General features: G+C 33.3%; 1 protein-coding gene across 11 annotated transcripts in view; it reads left to right on the top strand.

Moving 5' to 3' along the window:
• The window catches only part of RBFOX1 (RNA binding fox-1 homolog 1), a gene marked incomplete at both ends in the record, with an annotated part of 1,359,850 nt that overhangs the window by 1,329,603 nt on the left and 11,913 nt on the right, over positions 1 to 18,334 (top strand). The window contains one exon of one of the 11 annotated variants that reach the window (XM_082312185.1): positions 16,569 to 16,621. The exons of the other annotated variants lie outside the window; for them this stretch is intronic. Within the exon in view, the coding sequence (XP_082168311.1) occupies positions 16,569 to 16,621 (53 nt within the window). The remainder of the gene's footprint in view (positions 1 to 16,568; positions 16,622 to 18,334) is intronic. 11 annotated transcript variants of the gene reach the window in all.

Here is an 18,334-nt window from a genome sequence, read left to right as displayed (position 1 = left end):
AATGAACTGTGTCTAAGCTTGAACTGTCCAAGGCAAAACAATATTTTTTTCCATTTGCTTTCTTTCCAGGCATTTGATTTTTTGAAATACTGAAAAAAAATCAGTTATTCTTCTTTTGCTCTGTTTTTTTATCCTCAAAACGTAAAACCACATTTGGTGGAAATAATACCAGGAATAAAAGATTATTAAAATCTGCATAAGAGAAACATGCAAAGACTTAACTTCTATAAACTAAAAGCGATGTCGCATAAATTAACTTGTCTTCTTGCAAGATGAAAATTGGGACCCCTTTGAAGTCAATGTCTAAATTGCTATTGACTTCAGTAGGAAAAGGATTTTGTCAAATTGCATAAAATTAAGTCTTTGCAGTGTGTGGACATGATTTTGTAATGAAAAGAAAGAATATCCTGTTTTCTTCATCAACTGTACCCTTAATAAAATCTATGCTACCTTTAATACTTTTCAAGTACTTGAAGAGTGTACAGTCATAAAGGGAGGATGTATATTGTGAAAGACAGATACATGCATATATTTTGCTTCACAATAGCAGTGAGAAGTAAGGTCACACTTCTCAATTCCTGATATAAGAAAATTTTCACTTGGAATCATGGAGATAATTTCTTAAGTCTTGAATATACATTGAAAAAATTCTTTAGATGCTAAATTAGACATTGTTTTAAATGTTTCTGTTTCTTAAAGAAATCAACAGATTAAGAAATTTCAGTGACCTATTTCTTAGATTGAAGTGCTGTTCATGGATTCTGTATTTTTAGAACAAAGTACCATGGTATGAATGTTACAATGCTATGCATGCATATTTGCCTTTCAAATGCTTATTCTGGGTAATGAAGATATATTTTTTAAAGTTATGTGAATAAAATAATTTGCATGTGTGGCTGAGGCATGCTGTGTCAGACAGGTAAGCAAGTTACTTTTTATTAATTTTGGATCAGTAATATCAACTAGATATGTGCTGTACGCACTTTGTTCGCGATGTATTATTTCTACTTAGGGTAACCTACAAAGGTGAAGTGCTACTCAGTAGTTTCATTTCATTTCCACAAAGGTGTGTTAGCATGTCACAGCTCTAGTATTTTTCTGTGAGCTTATAATGCAAAACAATTCCTACTTCTAAAAACTTACTAAACTGAAAGGACAAAATTATAAATAAACTCCTGTGGTTAGTCATTTTTTGCCAGATATCGTTCAGGTGTCCCTGGAACATTTTATAGGATGTTTATTCCTATGAATAGATGAATTTCTGAAAACCTATACGTTACATAGAGAAACTGAGCAATATCAAGATGACTTTTAAATGCTTTAATTATGAATTAATGTACCTTCTCATAAAACAAATCAAATGCTGTAAGATAAGACATCAGTTGGTCACATGTTCTGCTATGGGTAGAGAGTCAACATCATTAAGAGTTATGCTGACAAAAAAAGTAAAGGATTTGTCTAAGAAGATAGTGCTCTTAAATGCTGTAAAGGAAGCTTGAGATGGCATCAGTAGTAATGCAGTTGTTACAACCCTTAATTATTTTTTGAAAAAATGTCTAATTTTCAGATACACTTTGTGTATAATTAGAATTGTAATAACCTGTCTTTGCTTGCATAATTTTAAATATCTTAAATGAATTTTATATCTTTTGGATTTTTTTTAATTTAGCTTCTCTCTTTAAGTGTGGTTAACCCTCATCTTCGATCTGCTTCCCCCAAATGAATATGGTTTCTTGTCTTAATTACAAATATTGTAACTGAATTTCTTTATGGGAGAATCCTAAAACTAGCACAGAGAATAAAACAGATAACAATCTGCTCAAACATTTCTTTGCATACGGGAAACTATGTGCAAACATGGATACCTCTGATTGCTCACAACTACAGTTTGCTTAATTTGATTAACTTTTCATTCATTTTTTAATGAATTTAATTTAGCAACTTTTGTGAATTATTAGTATTGAAAGTGCTGAAATCTATTTCAGTACAACTGCTTGTATCTTTTCTTCTCAATGTAATAATCATCTGCTGTCCTCTGACAATATTGAAGATTCCGTATCTCCTTATACACTACTCTTAGTTAGTGTTGATTTGAGCCTCTATTTAATTTAATTACACATGAAATACATTTACTGTTTATGTGTAAACAATGCCTAGAAAAATTAAGTGAGGACCAGTGAGTATGTACTATTGAAGCAGTGACATATCATGGAAATACAACTTTGTATTAATTTAAAAAATACAAAAAAGCTTTATTTTTTTGATCACAGCTCAGATACATGATGAATAGCAATGTTCCATATTTGACATGCTTCTCAAGTCAAGAGATGGAAAGAGGGAATCTTTAGATTGGAGACATGTTTTGGTAAATTAAAAATAAAGGTTAACAGAAAGATTTGGGACTCCAGAATCAATACACCAAGTCAATGGATAATGATCACTGTAAGAGGGCTCTATTGTGAAGAAATGCAATGGTATCCTTGTTTGTCACAGCTGGAAATATTGCTGGAAATAGGCAAAGGACAGACATATAGGGGAGAATCAGGTGGCAAGGAAATCTCTTGAAACAAATCAACACAACCCTCTAAGTATTTGTTAAGACAAATAACGTACTCCTAAAAACAGTTTCACAACAGAGGTAGACCTTGCAGATTTCTCCAGTTGTTTCTTAGAACTGTAAAACAAAAACAACAAAACAAACAAACAAAAAGGTACATTTTGTTTTATTTATGAAGCAATATAATGACTGAATACGACTTCAAAAAGCATTAGAATTGAATTTCTATACTGTGTGATCTATCACCATCCTAAATTGCACTTAAAGATTTGAAGCTCTTTGCAGAAGTGGATCAAAAAAATCATGTTTAACTTTCCAATATTTAAAATAGTTCTGATAAATCTCCAATTCTTATAACTGATAAAAGGGGACCTACTGGTCTATATGTGTTCTTCACCATTCTGGAGCTTTGCCTACCAAACTCTTTAAACTGAGAGTGTTTGGAAAAACTAATTGTAACAATTTGCAAAAGACACTAAATCAGATGTCAATAAAATGTTCATACAACTTTTATTCAGCTTTCATGTAATATTTTTAAAAATATAACTAAAACCACAGTTGTTAGATTTCTGTCTAAGTTTGAAATAAGAGAAACTAGTAAAGTTATCAAGTTTTATATTTGCGAGGTAGAACGAGTCAAAGCATGGCAGTGGGGCGTATTCTCATTTTGTCATTGCATGTTCACTTGATGTTGCTAGTATGTCTGTAATGCTGTATTGGATTTGACAGATCCATCACATAGCTCAGTGAATGGCTTGCTTGAATTAAGCCTATGGGCAGACTTATTCACATTGATTGGCTATTGGTTTTGTGTTTTATGATTTGATTATTGCATCTTCGATCGGAGTAAGAAAAATGTTCCTTTCTTGCATATTAACTTTGTCAGCAATATTTATGGAAGTATATATGGTAGTATATTATAACAAAACCCCAGTAATAGTAAACTAGCCTTGTCTGAAAGGCAGAGTCATTTCACTTGTACTGCTTGCTAACCCCGTTATACTTAATAATGACAATTATGTGTGTTTATATATGTATGAACGTGTATTCATATATATACACACATTCTCCATCCATCACCCACCCACAAACACGCACACACACACATGCACTCACACGTGCGCACACACACACATATGTACAGAGGTATTTTGCTCTGAGCGTAATTCCCTTTTTCTAATATAGTGCCAAATTTAAATCTGACTACAAACAATTGACTTCTTTGTTGTCTGGATTAGATCCCTCATCACTGGAAGCTGACCTCTTTTTTTTTTTTTCACTAATCTTTTTTAAAAGCAAATAAGGCATATTCCAAAATATTTTGCACATAACACTTAATAGTATAAAATATATAGTTTTTTTTCCACTGTCAGTTTTTATTACATGTTCTGTGGTCATACATAGGATTTTGTATGAAATTTGAGACAGGACATTTTGTCATACGGAAATTGTGTATCTTCCAGATCTGAAATCTTACTGCCCGTAAAATCCCGATATTCTAATAGTTTACATTTTTAACATGCCTGTGTGGAGTATTCATTTTTGTCAAAGTGCTAGTGTCTACAGAGATAAAATTTAATGTATTTCCCAGTTCTCTTTGGGCAAGTAGTAGAGAGTAATACTTGATATTTTTGGTCAGATTGTCCTAAAATAGAATAGGTATGAATTTGATTTAATTGGAAACATGCTCATTAAAGAATGAAAAATTAGAATGAAGAATAAAAGTACCCAAAATATAAAATGTGAGCTTCTGTAGATGCAGGTGATTTTTTTGTGTATTGTAGTATTTAAGATCTTCTATTTTATGAATAAACAATGACAACCACTATAGTTCTATTCAAATTATTTTCTATTATTGAGGATCTTACTAGTGATATATACTAAAAATTAAGGTCTTGAGAGCATATAAAATATAATAGCATCTTCAGTCAGAATTAATTTTCCATTCAATAATTTTATAGAAGGATAAATATTTTTAAATGTAGTACTTCATTCATTTCATGTTCGTACTTTTTAAGATTTAGAAAAAAGAGTTTCTATACACAGTTTTAATTTCTAAAGTAATTGGGTTGGAAGAGGAAAAAGACTAGAATATAGCAATAACGTTACTCTTCTACTCCCAGCTGAAACCTTCAAACCTTTTTGAATTTTGCTATGCAAATTGAAACTTGAGAAATGGAGAAGTTTGGGGGACAAGATGATATATAAGCACTAATATTATAGCCCATATCCTGGGCTACTCAGGTTTTGAGAATGAAAAGGATCAGTTAGCATCTTGACCAGGTATAACGGTTGTGTTTAGCTTTTGTAGCAGCAATTATATAGCATATATTTAACACTTTTCTTCTTCAAACACTTGGGTTTGATGTGGTGATGTTTGATTGGTCTATTTTTTTTTCTGGTTATCCTGTGTGGTAGCTAAAGCTTGTTTATTCCCTAACACTGCAAATAAAAATAAAATTATTCACTTTGCTATTGCAGAGAGGTAATGGATTTGGGCATCTACCTATTAGGCTTGTATGTCTTTATGTCTGTATCTGATCTGTGGCAAACTAGAGGATCACTGGCATCATGTTAATATTTCATAATCCATATTCATCACTCAGATCAGTTTGGGGAATGACTGGAGTATATGACTCATGTTATAGCCATAACAGTACCTTTTAGTGAAGGAATTAGAAAGTAAAAGTGGATGATTATGAATAAAGAGAATGTAGTAGGAAAAAAAATAATCAAAGAGTTTAAAATACTGTGAACAGAGAGTTTCATGTAAAGCAATTTGAAAGGAATTTCCTGAAATAAAAATGTATTGCATAGAGTACTTTCTAATGATTGAAACATGGTTCATTCTAAAATATTGTAGATATACTGCTTTTGGGTGAGACATAGGGAGTCGTATTAATGTAGGAAAACATGGCAAAAAATTGCATTTCATAAAAATATAATCTCCTATTAAGTCTAGAAAACTACTTTATATACTTTGATGTTTTAATACATTCCTCTAATATTTGGTAGAATTAACATGTTTTCTGATACTTTGAAGGCTTGATTCACCTGTGTGTAATATCAGCATTCCTGTAATATCCATGTAATTATTAAAACTACTCCACTAGTTCAAATCTGAGGTAATACAGTAGTGAAACAGCTTAGGGTTCCTGGCCCAGAATGATGGTAAACACCGATTATTAAACTTTTGTCATGTCAGAGTTTGTATTTTTCATAACCTGCTTCTACTTCTCTTTCCTGTAACTTCCATTCTTCTTCACTGTAACATCAAGGGATATTTTAAGAATCCCCATAGACAAGGAAAGGCTTGGCTATTACTGTAAAATCTGGTTTGGCATCCGTACTGGAAATCATGAAGAACAAATTGAGAGAGAAGGCAGAGGAACACTAGAGCCTAGATTTCCATACCTGGCTTCCTAAAGTGCTCCAAGTTTAAAGATGCTGAGTACTTTTGCTGCCAGTTTCTTCTTGAACATAGTGGGAGCTGCTAAATGCTTATCATTTAAAAAAAAAAAAAAAAAATCAGTGCACCTATTCTGACATTTACATATCAACTTCAATATCCTTGCTTTCTTTTTGTTTAATACATCTAGCCTATATCAGGTTATATAGCAGGAGTTTTAACTTGGGAGTTTCTTACTTTAAAATAAAAGTTCATAATAAATAACTGTGATTATAAATATATTCCTTTGATGCATATTCATGCATGCTTTTCCTCTAAAAAGAGGAAAAAAAAAAGGACTGGTTAACATCTTTAAAGTAGGAATTCTCTCTTTAATAGTTCATATGGGCTTCTTCACTCTTAGAGGATATTGAAAGAAAGTATGACTTTAAAATTTCTAAGTGTGTTGTGTTCAGCAGACTGGATAAATATGGAGTTAGGGAGTCACTAAAACATTGATTCCTAATCCAACAGACCAAAACTGTTACAGTCTATTGGGTCAGTGCCTGTGACATGATAGACCATAACAGTTCCTTTGGACATGTCAGTGTCTAATTATACACTTTTTAGTTTTCAGATCATTGACTTGGTAGACCACAAAGAGGCAGATTAGAACATGCTATAAGTATTGTCAACCTGAGTGCTTCCACTGTGAGTCCTTTGAAAGCAAGAAGGAATTAAGAGCATTGTGAAAGAGTCAGAGAGAAGATGAAGAAATGAAATGTTATTAATAAAATATGGAATGAATTGAATATAGTCTATATGGATTAGCCATGTAATTTGCAATGTGTTTTAGGCAAGGTGAGGAAGTATTAGAAGAACAAACTTAAAATAACTATGTAGATGAAATTAATCAAGAAAGAGGCAATTTACACTCTTGCATGTTTTTACTTTAGTGTTTCCTACCTTGAAGGAGTCTAAAGCATTTGATTAGGTGTTGAAATAGAATTTTTTTTTCACATACCTTTGGGCTTGTCAAGTTTCTAATACACTAGGAACACACCTGTGGCAAAACAGCAGTTTGTAAGAATACTGCACAGCAGGAATGCAAGTAGAAAGTTTACCCATGTATCCTAAAGAATAACTTTTTTTGTTAAAAAACTGCTTTAGGATGTTTCATATACATGCAGAAAAAAGTAAGGTCTTCGTTATAAAATAAATGTGTACCAGCCTCTAAACTACATTTTGTTTTGCTTGAATGAATTCTTAAATAATCCTGGCAAGGTTTTCTTATATATGGTATTTTTGTTATAATGTGAAAAAATGATGTTGTAAAGTCAAGTCATTCACAAAATTAAAATAATTTAAAGGGAAATAATTGTTGTTATTGCTAAAGAAGTTTTATAATTATACCTGTGTATATTAGGAGACTTTATTGTAGATAAAATGGTGGTTCCTAGTAAACCATAATAATCATGATGAAATTAGAAACAAATATAAAGCATGTTTTAATGAGACATTGTTTTAAAGATGACATGATATACATAAAGAATAAATCCTCCAACAAAATAAATACATATTTTGTTATGTATTTTACTTATTCTTTAGACAAAGCTGACTTCAAAATTCTGTACTGTTTGCCCAGAAGAGAGTGAAAAATATGTCCAAAATACAGTAATAATTTTTTTTTTTCAAATCTAAATGATAAAACTTAAAAAATAGCCTTAATTTAGCAGTCCTGGATCACACTGACATCAGTTTACCTCGCTGACATGGAGCACTTCTGTAGTAAAGTTACTGGGTTACTTCTTCAAGGATTTAGTTGAAGGGTGTACACTGTGTTAATCACAGTAAAAGGCAAACAATCTTAGAGCAGTTATGCCACTGACATCAGTATGAATTCTACTATTGATTTATGTGGTGTTCAGAATTTCACCTATTAGTCTTAGATTTCAATTTAAAATGTTAAGATCCACTTAAAAATCATCTGTGTTCCTCTTGCAGATAAATATGTGTATTTATACTATGTATATTGTATTATTAATAATAAGTACATTTATACAATGTATAATATATTATGTAATACTTCATACATAGAAAAATTCCACTGATGCAGCAGGTAATATGAATTAGAACTAAGCGTATTTGTATAGCTCTGATTTAAAAACTAAATAAATCAGGAAATAAAATATGTGTAGATTTAAAATACAGTGAAAGGGCTATAGATTTTTCCCCTAGTTGTAATGTAAGACATTGTCCATGTTTTGGCAATATACTAAAAATAAACATATCTTTCACGACAACTATACTAAGTTGCACAACAACTATACTAAGTTGCAAAGTATAGCACCAATTTGCTAGAAATTTTCTTTTTACAGTCTTTGAGGGGTAATGGGAGGAGAGAGGGGGGCAGTTCATGTACAAGACATTGCCATGGAAGAATTATATCTACACTGTATGCACTACAGACACCTCGTCATTTCCCTAACATGCTTTACAGTATTAATATTAGGCTATGCTAAAAGGTATCTCTCTCTTGTAACACCTAAATAGGTTATTTAGTTAGTTCAATAGAAGGGTTAAGAAGATGCCTGTCCATCTGCTGGGGAAAGCGTGACATAAGAATATAAATTATGAGAAAGCATCTTCTCTTGACCTTTTTTTTTTTTTTTTTCGCTGAGTAAATGGAATAATACAGGCATATCGCTGGTCTTGGGAATGCACATTTCCACTAGTGTCCAGAAGAGTTAGCGATTTCTTTTTTTCCTTTTTTTTTTTTTTTTTTTTTTCTTTCTTTTCTTGAGGGTGTGGTTTTCACAATTGCAACAGTGCTTTTTGGTATTAAAATGAATTATTCCTGTTCAAGAAGTTGTGTGACTGGTGGCAGGATAAAACTTAATGAGAGAGATTTCTTAACTTTTCTGTCTCCTGCTGTCTTTGGCAGTCTGAATTATGTTAGAGACATCTTGTCATTGGCTACATCTCACTGAAATGTCCTGTATTGAGCACAAAGAAGACACAGATAAAAAGCAACTCAGAGGTGCCTAACCTGGCAGTCAAATTATGGGCTTGGTTAAGCCATCTGGAAACAAGCATCTAGTGCCGTTTGAGACAGTCTAGGGCCTGTGAGACACCCATGCAGGCAGAGGTGACACTGGACCTTCTGGAGTGGCAGCTGAGTCTAGGCAGATGGATGAGCTACCTTTGCTTGGGCAATCAAGATGAGCTGTAGTGTTTTCTGTGAGGTAATATTTACAGAAGTAGCTACATTGATTTATTTTGATGCAGGGTTTTACTCCATACACTTCCAAGGCCTTTTTTTTTTCTTTCAGAAAAGAGCATTTAGTGAAATGGTCAGGAATGATGGAGGCAGGAGATGCATTATCTTTTGACAATGAAAGCAGAGTACCTAAGTGAAAGCAGAATATCTGTGTCTTCCTCTTTATCTTGGCATCATTATTAGTAGTTAGGTTGAACAAGCAATTCTGCAGAAAAAAAGAAGAACCTGGCATGCAAGAAATTAGCCTAAAAATAAAATATACTTTCCTAATGCACATCAGGTCAAACAAGTTACTGTTAGTGTTGTTGAAGCTTGATACCACGTGAATTACTTTCTGTTTATAGTTTTATTTTTACTTCATTTAATATATTTTATAGGTATGGCTGTAAAGTTGTTTAGTTGTCTTTGTGTTGTGATTCAAATGCTATGAGTATGATAATGTACTTTGATCTTCCAGTAATAGGAATATAAAGCACGATAATAGCAAAATCAACCTTCTTATTATAGTTATTATACTAATATTAAAAAGTTTAAAGTCTTTGATAGCCTTGATATTTAAATTTAGGACACCAGAAGGAGGGAGTTGGGGAGGACTTCATAAAATTATTTTAGAGGGAAACTCTGAAACTTTGTCCCTACTTGAATATTACAGAAACTATTCAAGCAGGTAGCCATCAGTTATATTATAATTCACAGTGAAAAAGCTCTCAACATTAGAGTCCTAACAAGAGCAATGAAGCCTTAAAGTTTAGAGCATGAAGGGAAAACAAAGTATCTTTAACGATACAATGGAGAAATGTATAGATGTACCACATATAACACTTCTGGGAAGAATCATTGCTACACTACATAGTTAGCACCAGATCCTTGGAGAATACAATTTGGAATAGCTCCAGTGAAGTCAGTGCTTTCAGTCAAGTTGCATCAATTTTACCGGCTGAGGTTCTGATCCATGAAATCTAAATACTGACTATTTGTGAATCCTATGGTGGTCTTACCAGAAAAAGACAACTGATTACATATAGTTTAAATAATCCCACTGTAACTCCTGTTCAGTACTGCGTTTGCCTTCATCTTAATTTCCTATGTTCTGGGGCTCTGCACTGTTTTCAGCAGTTACTATATTTTTGGGAGGTGGTCTGCAGCTCTGTGTTAAGCAAAATTGTTTCTGTCTAGTTTTGTGAAGTTAGTAAGCAAAGTCCAAGAATTCTGGTGTATGAAACATAATCACTGTATGTTAGTGGATTATAATTTCTTTTACGTTTCGAATTTCCTAGAGTTAGTGTGATTATTTTTAGGGAAGTCCTGATCTCTTAAAATCCCACTTGATCTCTATTACGGCTTCTATTTTGTGGAAGCTCTGTGCTGCCAAGAAGAGGGACTGAAAACTTCTGGGAGTGCTGGGTGAATTATGTGTGTGCCAAAATTTTGTTCTTAATCATGTGCTGTGTAAAATATAAATAGTGTTGAAAAGTCCAACTGTCACTCAGCCTTTTAGGGAGAAGACAGGACACAGACAACACTTAGTAATTTGTCCCATCTGCCCTACAAACATAGGTTCTTCTACCCACAATGATCCAAGTATATAAACTTCCCTGACACAGCTGTGAGTACTTTTGTACATCTGAAGAATAGCAGGACCAGTGACTGCAGGAGAGAAAATGTGGTGGTAGGTTGATGCTTTCTTAGGAATATGTAGTAGTGCAGACAAAGAAAGAGGAGCACTTCCTTTCCCGGGGTGGGGCGACTATATGGAAACTCTTAGGGGGAGCACTCAGAGTAACGGTCTATCCTGAAATTAGGTTGGTATTGTGCTTTGTGATGGTTAGATTCCTCGAGTCATAAAGAAGAGCATCTGAGACCAGTTCTCTGAATCTCTTCCTATCTTCCACTTCCAGGATCTGAATTTTCCAACTGAAGTAGCCAAGTCACGTACGGGTTAGGCAGGATCAGCGGCTAGGTCTGTACTGTACACCCAATCTCTGTGATAAGCTTCTGCTCTTCCTGAGGTCCATTCTACTTTAAGTTGCCACTGACACTTAAAAAAAAGTCTATTTAGATGTAGCAAATGTGATAAAAGTTGTATATATTTATGTGTAACTGAATTACCAGAGTTTCAGTATTTAAGAAAACTTTCATTCCGTTTTCTCAGTGAGGAGAAACTCCCAACTTTCCACATGGGAAGGAGCCTAAAGTTCCAGTATTGTATCAAAGATGGTATAAAACAGAATTCCTCTCTCTGTTCTGGTATCTATTTGACATTCCAGTAGATGAGATCACTGGTGTTAGTGTTTATGAGGATGGGAAACATTAAGGGAATTTTGGAAAAGTTTGAAGGAAAGTGATAAATGTCCATTAAACAGAAATGCTGTTAATACTTTAACTTAGTTTTTTCCTGATGGAGCATGTAAAACATATATACACTAAAAGCTAATCAACCTCATTGGAATATCAGGTATTTCAGACTTGAAACTAACTCTCAGAGTATGTAGATTAAAAGAGGGTCAAGACAATTTAAACATAAAACTTAAAGATTTCTGTAGAAATAAAAGCTAAAAATACTACGTATTAATTACAAATTGTTGACATGGTTGTACTAAATTTCACAAATAAAGTCTTACTTAAATTCAGTGCTAATATGCATGTAGATTCTGCATTAGGTCAGTATGCTTTAGAATGAATGTATGGAAGTTTATTCTGTACTGCTTCAGCACAGTTCAGGTGACTTGCCGGAAGCAAGACTGTAAAAGACAGGTCTTCTTGAAAATGGGTAGATGCATCATTTTGGTAAGGGAAAGTACTGACAAAATATATTTATGAGATATCTTAGCCCTCTTAATTAACTTGTGGTAATATAAACATGCTGAAGAAATTAGGCTATGGTATTAAACAAAAAAATTAAACAAAATTGCACAGTCCAGAAAGCCTGATTTTTGTGAGTATATAACATTTACAGAAATAATTTATAATTAGTAATATTTTTCACTAAATAGGGTATACAATGAAAAACCTTAGTCAAGCTTCACTCAAAATCCTGTTCTTCACTTCCCTAAATCTTTTGGTTTAATACTTTATTATCTAAAAGTCTTTCAATTCAGTGACCTGCTTTAATTTAGAACAGGGTACCTTTAATCTGGTGATAAAGTTGAACCTGAAAATATTTTGTTATGCTTTTTGAAGTTTGATACTGCAGAGTATGGTTTTGATTCTGGCAGCTGGACTTTTCCTGCCCACCTCATGCCATCAGAAAAACTTTCAAACAATATTTGGTTTTATAATGCAAGTCCTGTCCCTATCTAAATACAAATTATTAGATTAATAATGACTCAAAGTCATTCCTGAGGGCATAAGGCCTAATGTTGCTAATCAAGGATCTTGTAATAAAAGGTCTCCTATAATAAAAAGTGCAGTACAGAAAGATACATGTAAAATATGCCTTTTTTTTTCAAGCTACCCTGTGAAAAAGATGCTAAGATGGAAAGGCTGACAGAGGGTGGTGAAAGACTCCTCTCCTGAAGCTGTTCTCCATTCTACCACAGATTGAATCTTTCTAGGACACAGTTTAGCAGGAAGCAAAGAGGGAAGGTATTCACTCGTGAGGTTTCTTCACAGAAGTAGTTCTGTATATTAAACAGCCATAGGGACAATCTGGCTTGGACTCTAGTGATTAAAGATTTAAAAAAAAAAAAAAAAAAAAAAAAAAAAAAAGAAGAAATCCAGTTTTATGCTATAGTAACTAACAGCATCAAGGAGGGAGAAAGAAAGCACCTATTGTATTGGATGTGCAGAAGACCTGCTAGGTAGAAATAGGCGGTGCTAAAACTGATAGGGAGGTTTATGTCAGATCTGGGGCCTTCGAGGAATATATTTGTTAGGAGACTGCCAAAGGGTCTATGGGGAACAGCACAGGGGAAATTAGAACATATTTGAACCTTTTTGAAAATTGGGGTAATGCAGGCTCAGTAACTACCCCAAAGTAAGAAAGAGCATCAAGTCAGTTACTGTTACTTTTGCTGTCCTCTCCTTCTGTTACTGTCTGAATTCAGGAAATACATCGGATGTTTAAACATTTTTTTCCATCTTTAAAAATATCTTTATTACCATACTGGTAAAAAATATGTGGTACCTTTCAATTTACTAGAAGAAATAAGAAATTGATATATAGGATTGAGAGAAGTAATAGTATGCAGAAGTGTTTGCCCTTGGGAAATAACTGCTCAGATGGAACACAGCCATTTTGAGTCCCAGAAGTACATTTTCATGACCTGCACTGTCTGGGTTTCCATCAGAGAGTTCAGGCTGCCAAAGGGTGCCACTCCAGCACTTAAAAGGATTGCACTTAGCCCAGGGTGTGAATATCTGGCAAGTTGAATATATCCAACTGCACATTCAGATCAATGTATTTGTCATGTTACTCTTTCAATTTGTTTTTCTGCTTATCTCCCTTACAACAAGTAACAACTTTTAAAATTTTATTTAAAGAAAAAAGTTCAGTGGATTTTAAATGTGTTCTTTTACATCTGAAGTATAAAACAATGAGCAGTAAAAATTTTGTTCTATACTTTCACCGTTAATACACAAATTAAATTGATGGAAGCAATTCTGTATCTTAATAACTGAGCAGGGCTTATTGTATAATAAAGTTGGGTCCACTTACATTTCTTGTACCTTTTTGAATCAATAAGAAGTGTAGAAGTGATGAGGAACATTAAAACAACCTAAACTGCATCATGAATTTTCACCATCCCTTTCTTGTGAGTTTTTTAAGGTTCGTACTCTCAATACAGTTAGCGCATAAAATTGGTCTTTAAAGGGAACAACCCTACACTTGCGAAGGACTGAGTTAGGTTAGCTGCCCTTTTCCAGGTCTGCTTTTCATGTACTTTAAGACAGATAGAAAATGATGCACCACAGTGTCAGCTTAATTCAGAGAGACTCCTTTTGCAAACTATGGGGTTGTCCACACTAAGGAATAATACTTGCCTTGGACATCAGGTGTGATATATGTGTATAGTGACAACTTTGATTACCAGTTACCCCTCTAGGTCCATGTAAACCATCATATAGAATTTAACCTAATAAAAAACTTCCACTATAAAAACATTAAAGCCATCAAACCACTAAAGAATTTCTTGTAACTGTTACCACTAACACCTAATTAGTTATAAGACGTTGAACTGCCTTATTGAACTTGAGCATCTAGTCTTACTTTTCATTCTCACAGTTGCTATGTTGACCAATATGTAACTTTCTCCTTACTTTTAAAATTGATTTATGGAGTTGTGAAATGAATTTTGCAAAAGCAAAATAGAGGGAAAATAGTACCTTCCTATGTAAATTGAAGCAGTATAACAAGGACTGTTTATGGTAGATTTTTTTTAAAATAGATATCAGTTTGGGTTAAATTTTTTAAAACTAATTTTCTATCTGTAATTTGTAAAGAGTTGGTAATAAAAAGTAAGATTTCAGAACAGTTTCAATAACATCTGTACTTCCAATAGACAAATAGCAGTTAGTGTTCTGGGGTCTTTCTGTAAATAACTAAACCAGCATACTATTCTGACAGATAATTCTGTACTTTGGCATCTGAAGATATAGTGTCTGTAGCTCAATCTTCCATAGCAACAAATGTTCTGAATAGAGATAAAGGAGATTCTCAGCTAGCCACTTTAGAGGCAGTTTTTAACCAAAAGTGATCTTTTCATTTAGATGAGAGGGAAGTTTAATAACTTCATAGAAATGAATCAATAGGATTTTCTGTAACACAGTAGCTGGTAAGTCTGTGTTGCTACTGGATGAATCCCTTTTAGGCAAACATCTACCTGTTTCTTTCTATGTAATTATCACAAGAGGTGATAATAAAAGAGGTGATAGCAGTAAATACAGTGACAAATTCTACTACCTATGAAATACAGAGTAGCTTTGTATTTATAATGCTAAATTTAAACCCCCTTCATTTTTTTAAATTCATCTCTCTAGCATTACATGCTAGGTAGATCTCATTAGCTTGTGAAATTGCTGCAGATGACAAAACAAAGAGCAAAACTACCAATCTGTACATCCAATTGTTTGTTTGTTTTTTCTTCCAAAATGTGAACTTCTAAGTAACAAGGTTCACACATTTCTAAACGAGAATTTCAAATCTCTTTAATACATTGGAGGTCAAGTAATAGAACTAGATTTTGCTCCTTTAGGGCTTAACTCCTCAAGGTTCTGTTACCACTAAGCATTTGCTCCTGAACCGAGTAGTTTTCAGTAGAATCTTCAGAGTACTTAATGTTTGACAGAGCTTTCATCATCTTGCAGAACTAAGTTTTCCAGGTAGTCCTCAGTACAAGCTAGAACTAGTTCCTTCTAGCTCCTATTTGGTAGACTCTTGCATTAAAGCTGTGCAAAACAGAAAAGGTCAGTTTTTCACCATGCCTAGCGGTGCAGGCTGGAGGAGCTACATGCAGTTTGGAGTAAAACAGCACCCAAGTGTTAAAACTTCAGCCAGGTTCTTTATTAATCCCGGACAACACAAAAATAATTCAAGGAAGCTATGTATATGCATATAAAAGAATCATTTGATGTTAATCCTTAAACATGGTTTCCACTAACCCAAATCCTATTTGCTTTGACTTTGGAAAGGACAAGTCAGGATTTGTGCCATAGTGAAGTTTTCTTGAAGTTTTTGAAATATTAGTGTATTTAGCATTTCTCTTTTTATGTTACCTGGTTTAAAAAAGAATTTTGCAAGAGAAGGTTTATATTAAATTAATTACTCATATCTCTAGCTCATTCTCCTAAGATTCTGCAAAAGACTTTTGTTTGTATTTGGATGACAGTATATGAGAATATACTACGTCATTTTTTTAATAAATAGCAGAAAATTAATTTTCTGATTGCAATCATATTAGACATATAAAAAGCAAAATATGTTACTTTCAATATCCTCCTTTCAGATGCCCGAAGTAAATTACAACTTTTTTTCAAAAAACGTTTTTGACATATTTTGCAGTAGTGCCCTTTACTATCTATATCAATACAAATACTGTTTTATTTTTATTAGACTTCATAAATATATTGACATATCTGTAACACTAAACATGAAGCTTCCAATGCAAGAGTTTGTACATAGTCCATATCCAAATGTCACCATTATTTCATTTAAAAGATCCCAGCATGTCTACCTCATGATCCTTATAAACTCTATAGTACTGAAATACGTCAACACTTTTTCTTGCTACATTCATTAAAATTAAGCACCCTTACCCTACCCCATCTGTAAACATCAAGTCAATTGGCAGCTAGCACATTTCCCAGTCAGCAAGCAGTATTGTGAATTTTATCTTCTCTTGCAGAAATCAATTCGTCTTCGTTGCAGCAGATGAAATTTCTTGTAACACCTCTGCAGGTAACAATCATTGATACTTCTTGATGCATCCATCCAGGTCTCAATATCCTTTTTCACATGCTGCATTTAATCGTAAGAGAAAGCATAGGAAAGTCCACAGTATAAATCTTTGGAATAGTTTAATATTTTAATTTATAGCTTGAGCCTAGAGGTTCTGCCATATAAAAGACATTAGGTTATTTTGCTGACTTTGGTGTTTTATTTCCAGTTTAAATATCATATGGCCTAGAAAAGTAAGGATATGTTAAACCTTCTAATAAATACTTACTGTGCAGTACAATCAAGATTGTGACTTTTAAAAAGCCAAAACAAACAACTAATGAAAAGAGTAAAGGCTTAGATGTATGTAGGACATTGTAAGTGCTATAGATTTAACAATTTTCTTTTCAACTCTTTGGGGGCAAATATTGCCCACAAGGGTACTGCAGACCCTAAAGCACTCACAAAGTCTATCCTATGGATAAGATAGTGGGAGAGAGGGTCTGTGTCTTCAGAGGATCGCTCTCTAGTAAGTAAAAAGTCTTACCTGCTTTGCTAATATACTATCATGTTGTAAGCCATGGGTACAGAAGAATGAACAATGTTTTTAAAAGGTAATGGTAATTTATAAATATATTGAATATGTCAAGGGATTTTCTCTCTTTTAAGCAATAGAGTTTGAACAATCTTAGTCTTAATTCAGGTAAGGATGGTATTATGTCACTATATAAGAAATCAAAAGCCAAAATAAATAGTAACAGTGCCGGGACATATTCTGCCAATAATGTTGTGCAAAAAATAGTGAGTTCATAGAAGCTGCTTGTATTGAAGGATGAAAGGATATATAGTGTGACACAAAATGTTGGTACTAAGAAGTGTTTATTTATAGAGTTTTACATTATCAGAAATAAATGAAAAGTGAAGTTTTCTGTTCATGCCATAGCGACCTACATAGATACAAATAAAAAACATCTATTTATGAAAAAGAAGATCATAGCTAAAGCCAAAATATGCTAAAAATTGTAATAATCTGTATGCTAGCCATAGCATTTTTGGTGGTAATCTGAAAAGTTCTTCTGTAAAAAAAACCTAATTTAACATAGATTTTTCAAAGTTCTAAGTCATTAAGAGAATACATTTTGGGAAGTCAACATTTGACACTTTCTTGATCTCACTAGGCTTGGATTTTGGCTTTCATTATTTATTTCCCTTGTGCTTCCTGCTCAGCTCCAGATTAGAGTGAGCTGTAGTAGGGAGGCTACTAATTTATAAATCTAGGCCTTGCTAAGTAAGAATAAATATAATTATTTTAGCAATTTTTTAATTCGGAACTCTTGCTATAGACATATGGTCTTTAACATTTTTCTTGTCCTGAAAACTATTTCCTGTTTTGCCGAGTGAACCCTTCTAAGCAATGATTACTTCTCTAATAAAGACACTTTTTCCCCTCAGTTCAGGCACAATTTGAGTCTCCAAGACTATATTCTTCATATTTCGTATATCACTACTTTGGAATCCCAGTCAAAAATATAGCGCTCTTGTTTATCAGTAAATTCAGTGAACTTTACACAGAAGGAAATAGATTTATTAAAACTTTTCAGCTTACCAGTTGATTATCTCTGTTGAATTGATTCAACAATAAGGTATTTTTGTTAGGTATGTTTTTGACCATATGATAAACATATCATATGGTCACCATAGGTGACTGTAGGTGCCTTTTTTGTAATATGATCT

Source organism: Platalea leucorodia, assembly GCF_965183815.1.
Source record: "Platalea leucorodia genome assembly, chromosome: 5".
NCBI classification, from domain to species: Eukaryota; Metazoa; Chordata; class Aves; order Pelecaniformes; family Threskiornithidae; genus Platalea; species Platalea leucorodia.
Note: the sequence above shows the minus strand (reverse complement) of the source record. Positions and strands in the feature narration are given on the sequence as shown.